The sequence below is a fragment of the Acomys russatus genome, chromosome 10, assembly GCF_903995435.1.
Source record: "Acomys russatus chromosome 10, mAcoRus1.1, whole genome shotgun sequence".
Classification (NCBI taxonomy): Eukaryota; Metazoa; Chordata; class Mammalia; order Rodentia; family Muridae; genus Acomys; species Acomys russatus.
Genome location: NC_067146.1, coordinates 3015351 through 3024584, shown reverse-complemented (window position 1 = coordinate 3024584; position 9234 = coordinate 3015351). Strand labels below are relative to the sequence as shown.

At 46.5% G+C, this 9234-nt stretch overlaps 1 protein-coding gene across 2 annotated transcripts; it reads left to right on the top strand.

The window, feature by feature from the left end:
- Positions 1-988: 988 nt before the first annotated feature.
- Ndufb2 (NADH:ubiquinone oxidoreductase subunit B2) lies at positions 989-8753 on the top strand. Of its 2 annotated transcripts, none has more exons than XM_051151676.1 (4): positions 989-1156; positions 5765-5909; positions 7246-7345; positions 8674-8753. In XM_051151676.1, exons 1-3 carry the CDS (start codon positions 1059-1061, stop codon positions 7321-7323), a joined length of 321 nt encoding a protein of 106 aa, XP_051007633.1. In that variant the 5' UTR covers positions 989-1058; the 3' UTR covers positions 7324-7345; positions 8674-8753. The 2 variants fall into 2 exon arrangements, with proteins under 2 accessions (XP_051007633.1, XP_051007631.1); XM_051151674.1 differs by having other exon boundaries at positions 7246-7349.
- Positions 8754-9234: the final 481 nt, after the last annotated feature.

Below are 9234 nucleotides of genomic sequence, written 5' to 3'. Positions count from 1 at the left end.
CCTTTTAAAAAGATTATGTATATATGTATACAACGTCCTGCCTGCATGTACATCCGCATGCCAGAAGAGGGCAGCAGATCTGATTATAGATGGTTGTGAGCCTCCATGTGGTTGCTGGGAATTGAACTCAGGACCTCTGGAAAAACAACCAGTGCTCTTAACCTCTGGCCCATTTTTCTAGCCTCTTTCCTTCCTTTCTTCTTTTAATTTTTGTCTTGTTTTGTTTTTTTGAGACAGAGTAGCCTTGGCTGTCCTGGACTCACTTTGTAGATCAGGCTGGCCTCGAACTCACAGCGATCCACCTGTTTCTGCCTTCTGAGTTCTGGGATTACAGGCATGCGCCACCAAGCTCGGTGTATCTTGAGCTTTGGGGATAAGCTTGAAAGTTCATGTTCCCCTCCCGGCAAAGGGAGGAGACTGCATCTGTGCATCTATTTGCCTCTTACACATAGTTCAAAATGTGCTTGCATTTGTGCTACAGATCCCACTGAGAACAGTAAGACAGGTCAGTTCTCAGATTTGTTGCCATCTTGGTGGTCCCTGGTTTTAACCGGACTGCCCTCGTCATGTCCTTGCCTATTACAACAATAACGCCAAGAGACAAAACTAAGAGCCCCGTGCTGGCTAATGGTCAAGGCATTAGGAACCTTCATCCATATTCCTGGCCCTACTTATTCCGAGTATGTAAGGTTGGGTTCCTCGGGTGACTCTGACGCCACAGGGCCACGAACTGAGATTAGACACAGGGCATTGTTCAGAGAGAATTTAGGCCATTAACGCGGTGCCCCCAGTGACAGGAACAAGCATGAAGGCACCGCCTACAGGAGCACCTAGCCAGGCTGTGTCACAGGACAGCCCGACGTCCTCCCGAAAGACGGCTTCTCAGCGCTTCGGTTAGTCCGAAACCTCTAAGGTCTGCCAAGCGGCTTGAGCTTGTCCCTTCCGGCCTACCAACGACCCAGGAAGAGACGCGCGACGCAGTGACGTCACAGGCCGGGACACGGGGAAGTGACGTACAGGATTGGGAGAGCTGGGGAACCGCTCTCTGCGCGGCTAGTATGTCTGCGCTGACCCGGCTGGCACCTTTCGGTCGCGTCGGAGGCCGCCTGCTCCGGCGTTGCCGCGCGCGGGCGGCTGGAGACGGTGGAGTCCGTCAGTGAGTGTCGGGTGGGAACGAGGGCTCGGCCGGGTTGAACAGCCAGCGCTGCTGTCCGGACGCCGTCACCTTGAGGCAGGTGCCCGGGTGTGTGCGTGAGGATTCCGCTGCCGCCGGAGGCATGCTGGGTATTGTAGTCCGCCTGGACCAAGACTGTGGCTTTAGCGGGATCGGTGGGGCGGAGGAGATGGGATGGCGCAGGAATGCGGGAGAGAGGCGTGACTAGGATCAGAGTGATAAGAATCCAGCTGTGCACACACCCTAGGCCTGAACCTTTCCATGCAGCTGGCGAGTGGAACCCCGGAGCGCCTGGAGACGGGCTCTGAGACAAGTGTCTCAGATGGGGCGGGACAGGGAGTGAGAGACTGTGTGCCTTGGAGGATTGAGGTTTTTCCCTGACAGTCTTGGGAAGCCATGGGAGACCCTAAGGCAGTAAGTTAGTAAGTCTGTTATTTTACTTTTAGAAATTGACATCTTCCCCACCCCCCTTTTTGAGCCTCACTATTAAGCTTCGACTAGCCTGGAACCATAGAGATCCGCCTGCCTTTGCCTCCGGAGTGCTGGGATTAAAGGGTGTGCCCCCACTCTGGTGTTTAAAGTTGGCACTTTAAATCCTACATTGGATGCTGTTTCTTATTAATTTTTCCCTTTCTCCACTGGAGATTTTTAAGACTCGGGATCTTTTTTTTTTTTTTTTCGAGACAGGGTTTCTCTGTGTAGCCTTGGCCATCCTGGACTCAACTTTGTAGACCAGGCTGGCCTCGAACTCACAGCGATCCGCCTGCCTCTGCCTCCCGAGTGCTGGGATTAAAGGCGTGCGCCCACGCCCGGCTTCAGGATCTTATTTTGTTCAACTTTTTTTTTTTTTTTTTTTTAAACTGAGTTCTTCTATCCCGGCAGGTTTTATCCCTCGAGAATTCTTTTGAGGTCTTAATTCTCTTACCCTCTTAAGGATGCCTCCATCTAGTCTCGCTGTAAACCCTTCGCTTGCATTTCCCTTAGCCCCAACTCGGGAAGTGCTTTACTATTGGGCTAAGTCCCCAGCCCTTGGTTTGGATTTTTGGTCCACAAAAGGTCCAACCGAGATAGAGTTTGAGTGCAAACCTACCTGAGGTTTGGACTCCGGTAACATGTTCTAGCTTCTTTCCAGTTGGTTTATTCACCCTTTTGTTATGGGGCCGCAGCTTGATTCAGAGGTCTGAGGAGTAGCCGGGGTCTCCTAGCTGTTGGATAAGATCCCTGTGAGTGCCAGCTTCAGTACTTGCTCCCAGGCATGCATGCTTGCTTGGAAAATGACTTTATTTATTTCATTTAGCATCATATGTTACTTATTTTAATTGGAAATTTCCTCAGGGTATCTAGTTTGCCACAGTGCATTTAGCCTGGTTTGTAGCATGACATCTAAGTATTTGTTGAAGTTTTTTCTTTTTCTCTTTTTTTTTTTTTTTTTTGAGACAGGCTTTCTCTGTGTTACCTTGGCTGGCCTTGAACTCACTCTGTAGACCAGGCTGGCCTCGAACTCACAAAGATCTGCCTGCTTCTGCCTCTGCCTCTGCCTCTGCCTCTGCCTCTGCCTCTGCCTCCGCCTCCCAAAATGCTGGGATTAAAAGCAGTGTGCCAGTATGGCCTAGCTGCAGTTGCATCTTGAGTAGTAATTGTTCAATACTGTTTGGCACATGAGGAAATTACGGAAGCAGTTCTGTTAAGTTCTTTAAGTTGTGACACCTGGCAGAGTGGCTGAAAGTGAGAGGTGAGCAAGTGCTGTGATTCCAGCACTGGGGAGGGTTCTGCAGGTATTGCGAGTTTGAGGCCAGCCTGGGCTACACTGGGAGATCCTGTCCATAAAAGAATAGAGCATGGTGATAGTCCTTCTCTGACCTCAGCCTTCAAGGGCAGAAGGATGATGAGTTCCTGGCCAGCTTGAGCTCAGTAGTGAGTTCAAGGCCAGCCTGGGCCTCATGGCAAGAGGAGACCTCATTAAAAATCTCCTTTCCAGCAGGGTGGTGGTGGCGCATGCCTGTAATCCCACCACTTGGGAGGCAGAGGCAGGTGGATTGCTGTGAGTTTGAGGCCATCCTGATCTACAAAGAGAGTCCAAGATAGCCAGGGCTACACAGAGAGACCCTGTCTCAAAAAACAAACAACAACAAATCTCTCAGGCTAGAGAGATGGCTCAGGTTAGGAGCACTGGCTGCACTTCCAAAGGTCCTGAGTTCAATTCCCAGCAACCACATGGTGGCTCACAACCGTACATGTGATCTGGTAGCTTCTTCTGGTGTGCAGGCACACATGTGAGCAGAATACGGTATAAATACCAAATAAATCTTAAAAAACAAAAACAAAAACAAAAACTCCTCTCAACACCATTGATAACGGGCATTTCATTCAGAGCCTTCCAAATGAACATTCTGTAGGTAGGGTAAATATTTACACAAAAATAGATCTTTGTCACCAAGATTGTTTTAGGCTGATTGGAATTTCTTTTTTCCCCTCCTTTTCAAAGACTTAATTATTTATTGCTTATACAGTAGTATGCCTGCAGGCCAGAAGATCTCATTATAGATGGTTGTGAGCCACCATGTGGTTGCTGGGAATTGAACTCAGGACCTTTGGAAGACCAGCCAGTGCTCTTAACCTCTGAGCCATCTCTCCAGCCCCCAGCTGACTGGAATTTCAATGAAGAGTTTTTGTGTCAGTGGGGACCAAACCCATGTTCGGCAAACACTGTGCCACTGTGCTACATACACCCCACGCATAAGAATTAACCTCTTTGGTTCATAAAATGAGCCCCCTCTCCCCCCAAAGTATTAATGTTATTTGCTTGTGGGAAGCATTGTTGGGCCTTGTAATCAAAATACATGTGTCTATATTTGTAAACCAGTAATTCACAGCATGTCTTCATAAAGTTATAAAAATTAAAATAACAGGCAATGATTGTAAAGTCCAGTGTGGTACCTGCACATGGTGAATAAATACTCAATAAATACCTGCCAGCCGTGGTGTTCCAGAATGGGAGAGAATAATAAAAATAGTCCCAGTTTGCCAATACCCATCAGGGCTGAAGGGTGGCTCAGTGGGTAAGAACTGAGTTTGGATCTCGCACTCAGAGGAACAGCTTGGAGTTGCTGCCTGCACACACCGCCCCAGTGCTGTAGGGGAGAGTCAGGAGGATCACTGGGCCTCGCCAGCCACAGTCCCAGAGCCAGGTTCTGTGGGAGATCCCAGCTCAAGAGAATGAGGTAGAGAGTGGTAGAGAAAGACTTGCATTCTGCTAGGAGAAAAAGAGGGGCAGGTAGGGAAAGGCCATAGGAATATTGCTGTTTTCAAATCCTACATGAACCTGCATTTCTGTTATGCTGGGCTGAAATTGTAGACCATATTCTATTCTATCCTATTTATTTTTGGTTTTTTGAGACTTGGTTTCTCTATGTAGCCTTGGATGTCCTGGACTCCACTTTGTAGACCAGGCTACCCTGGAACTCACGGAGATCTGCCTGCCTCTGCCTCCCTGAGTGCTGGGATTTTACAGGTGTGTGCCACCATGCCCAGCTATAGACCATATTTTATATGGGCACACTCTAAATTTTTATATCTGATTCTGTGCATTAGCATATGGCTTGCTGCTGAATAGTCATAGAAATACCTTCATTAAGTATAAATTACATCATTTAAGTTAGAGTCGACCTATACCTATACTTATCAGAGTCCCAATTGAATTAAGTATAGCCTTTATGGGTTGCATGCCACAATTTGCCAATAAATGCCTAAATGACACCCAGCTGATTTTATTTAGTCATGTTGCAGCTTCTTTGCTTTGTTCAGAGGTATTAGGTTTGTTTTTTAAAGATTTATTTATTTATTTTATATATATGAGTGCTCTATCTGCATGTACACCTGCATGCCAGAAGAGGTCATCAGATCTCATTATAGATGGTTGTGAGCCACCATGTGGTTGCTGGGAACTCAGGACCTCTGGAAAAGCAGACAGTGCTCTTACCTGCTGAGCCATCTCTCCAGCCCACTGAGGTGTGAGTTTTAAAAAAGATACTTTTTTCCTCTTCTCCCTGGGATAAGGTCTCATATAGCCCAAGCTGACCTTGAGCTTTCTTTGTAGCTGATGCTAAATTGATCCTCCTGCCTCTACTCTCCAAATGCTGGATTACAGGCCTGTGCTATAGTGCTTGGCTTCTACATGATGGTCTTTGGATAAAGATACAAATTGTGTTTGAAGTACATAACTAAACAGAACAAAAATAATTTTGATTTTCTTTTGCAGGCAGGGTAAGCTAATGAGTTACTACTTGAGGATCAAGGTTCTTGAAACAAAACGTTTGGGGCAGCACCCACAGTCATTACTAATATTTCTGCTGCAGAGTTGTGACTGTTCACTAAATGAAACCATACACTGGCCTCTTGTTACTTCAGCCAGTTTTCCTGCCCCTGGGTTTAAAGTTAAATGGAAAACCCAGCATGTAAAGGAAGTGGGAGCCCACCAGCCTGTGTTGAGATGTGCTAGCTTCGGTTTTAAGGATGCTACCGAAAGTGGAGATGACTTCCTACTCTGAAAATGGAGTAAGAATCTGTTTTCCGTGTTGCCTTGTCTCCTAGTGCTGGCAGTGATGTGCATATTCAGCCTCGGTACAGGGAGTTTCCCCAGCTTACCCGGTCCCAGGTGATCCAGGGCGAGTTCCTAAGCTCACTCATGTGGTTCTGGATTCTCTGGCGCTTTTGGCATGACTCGGATGCTGTGCTGGTAAGTAAGGGGGATGGCTCTAGTACTCCTTTGAGAGCCGGGGAGAAGAGATGCCAGGGCAGTTTGGCTTGCGTTTGGAGGCTTTTTTGTTCACGTGTCCCCTTTAACACCAAACTGTCCTATCACCCAGTGAAACATGTTTCTTTGGACCTGTTTCCATGACTGTGCATTTCGGGGGTCTGTGCTTAGTGGTTCCTGTTAGGTTGCCATGTGGGGAAAGGTGACTAGAAAGAATTCTGTTACGATTGGTGAGTTACGTTATTGGCAGTCGTGGGCTAAATTTCACCCTTCACTTTCATGTTTGAGCCAGACATTATGTAGCTCAGGCTTTCCTCACTTTCCATGTAGCTAGGACTGGCCCTTAACTCCCAATTCTCCCCTCCCTGCCTTCTAAGCACTAGGCAGGCACCGTCACACCAGCATTGAACGCTTGTAAATACTTAAACATCCTCTAGTCTGTCCAGAGGCCAGATTTGGGTGTAGAAGTTAATTTTGTCTTGAGAAGGGGAATTATTGGTGACTTTCTGTTAATTCTATTACTTGTCACATTTACAGAAACTCTTATTTTCTAAGAAATTATATCCTTAAGACATTGAAATCTTGAGGTTGGCAATTGAGCATGTGCCTAACAAGAATGAGTCTACTGGGCCAGGTATAGTGGCGCACACTTTAATCCCAGCACTCGGGGAGGCAGAGGCAGGCGGATCTTTGAGTTCGAGGCCAGCCTGGTCTACCAGCTGAGTTCCTGCCTGGACGTCATGTGGTGGGAAAGGTGTAGGCAAGCATGCACATACATGATAAGGTTCAGAGCTGTTAAGGTGCACTGCTTCTGTCCTCTTAGCATTGCTTGGTGCCCTTGGTCGGAGGAAGGAGCTGCTTGGCTGCACATTTCCTGCTGGGAACATTTGTATTTCACTCATATTAAGCTGTAGGCAGTAGACGATAATTACAGCAAGGTAGGTCTCTAGGTCAGGATTGAGGAGGCTGCCTTCACTTGAGGCCCCCAAATCTCACAGAAGCAGTGAAGGGCTTTTTTTTAAAAACTTTTTTTTTTTTGCCAGGACAGTGAAATGTTGCAGAGATAAGGGGTTTGTATGATATCTGTTGCCTCCACTTCTTTCTACACTCCATCATAAACATTCAGTGGCTTAAGCTGCTACCTCTAAAAAATTCGTGTACTGAGTAGACCAAAGTGGGCTGAGCTACTGAATGGTTAAGGGATGGTGGGTGGTCAGGCTATGTGTGGCAGGTGCTGGCTGTAGTAATTGTCTTTCAATATTTATTTTGAAACTTCATTAGCTCTTGACTCTGTTTCCTTTTGATTGCTTGTCACCAGGGTCACTTTCCATATCCAGATCCTTCACAGTGGACAGATGAAGAATTGGGGATCCCTCCTGATGATGAGGAGGACTGAGTATAAACTCAGCTCTGTACAAGTAGGTATGCCCGAAAGTCTTTTTTAAAAAAGATTTTTATGTGCATTGATGTTTTCCCTGCATCTGTGTCTATATGAGGGTGCTAGATCCTCTGGAACTGGAGTACAGACAGTTATGAACTACTATGTGGATGCTGGGAATTGAACCCAGGTCCTCTGAAAGAGTAGCCAGTGAGTGCTCTTAGCTGCTGAGCCTTCTCTTCAGCCCCTAAGCTCTTGTTTTTTTGTCTGACTTGAATTACACTCTTGATGGCCTTAACCAAGCATATCCTATCAGCATGAAGCACACCCTCCATTTCTGTCTAACCATTTTCACATTGGCTAGCCTGTGCCTCTTTTATTACTTTCTTTTTATTGTATATTAAAAGCAAAGTTTTTTTGTTGTTGTTGTTGTTGTTTTGTTTTTTGTTTTTGAGACAGGGTTTCTCTGTGTAGCCTTGGCTGCCCTGGACTCGCTTTGTAGACCAGGCTGGCCTCGAACTCACAGCAATCTGCCTGCCTCTGCCTCCCAAGTTAAAAATAAAGTATTTTTAAAGTCAGGCTACAGTTTTTGGGTGCTTTCCACCCATAGAATAAACACAGGTAAATTCTGCTCAGGTAGGGGCCTGTGTTCAGTTGCCAGCACAAAGTAAAGTGCAACAGAACAGAAAAGCCAGACTTGTTGGTCTATTCCTGTAATTCCAGCACTGGGGAGTTGGAGGCAACACTACAGAGTTGGGGCTAGCCTCAGCTAGATAAGATCCTGCCTCAAAAATTACCTGGGTGGTGCAGCAGCCACCAGGAGGCAGAGGCAGGCAGATCTCTGAGCTTGAGGTCAGCCTGGTCTTACAGAGTGAGTTCCCAGACGGCCAGGACTACACAGAGAACCCCTCTCAAAAAACAAAACCAAGCTACGCGTGGTGGCCCATGTCTTTAATCCCAGCACTCGGGAGGCAGAGGCAGGCGTATTGCTGTGGGTTCAAGGCCAGCCTGGTCTACAAAGCAAGTCCAGGACAGCCAAGGCTACATAGAGAGACCCTGTCTCAAAAAAAAACAACAAAACAAAACCAATCAACCAACCAACCAACCAACCAACCCAAAAAACCAGTCTGTGCTCATTCCTGAACTGCAGTGGTGAGTTACAGTTAGAGTTTCAAAAGCATGCCCGACTGTCACTGTTCAAAGGGGAAGATGGAATGAACATTTTAATGGCTAGAGTAGAAAAGGTGATTTTGCTTTTCTGAAAGGCTATTCAGCTCAGAAAATGCTTAAATTGGATAAATAATATTACAGATTTGGACTAGTAAATGTAATAATTCTTAAAACTTACCTACTTTTCTTTTCCCACAGGTGCAGGGTGAGATGTTTCAAGAAATCACAGACTTCATATTTAAAGTTGTAAATTAAAGTGGCTTGCCAAAAATGAGGAACTGTGCTTTGTTTCTGATGACCACTGTCCTCCATTTCCTATTCTCTAACTGCTTGCTAGGCTAAGTGCCCATTCAGCTGACCCTCATGGGTCTCCTATGATGTAGGGAGGTGTTCTTTCTCTGAGGCTATCAAGGAACAAGGAGACTGCTTCTTGCTTAGCATCACACACTGGTGAGTGGTTAGGGTGCGTGACTCCAAAGCTTATGCATAACTAAGTACCATCTCTCCTACTTAGCTTAGGCCTTCGTTGCATGTGTGCACGGGTGATACGACCATACAGCTGCTGCAGCTTGCCTGTTGCCCTAGAGGTCAGGGGTCAGGAGAGTCCATTATTTCCATCTCTTGTAGACATTTATATGACCTCTAGTAGGACTCAAACCACGCCTGATTTCTTGGGAATGGGGAGAAGGATAACATTTTCTACTTTTTCCAAATTTTTTCCCAGGGTACTCTTCCAGTTTCTGTGGCATCTCCAGAGAA

Excerpts from the sequence above, each read along its gene's own strand:
- Ndufb2 (XM_051151676.1), top strand. The coding sequence starts at position 1,059 with ATGTCTGCGCTGACCCGGCTGGCACCTTTCGGTCGCGTCGGAGGCCGC. Across the intron at positions 1,157-5,764 it reads GGAGACGGTGGAGTCCGTCA|TGCTGGCAGTGATGTGCATA; the intron begins GTGAGTGTCGGG and ends CTTGTCTCCTAG. Across the intron at positions 5,910-7,245 it reads ATGACTCGGATGCTGTGCTG|GGTCACTTTCCATATCCAGA; the intron begins GTAAGTAAGGGG and ends GCTTGTCACCAG.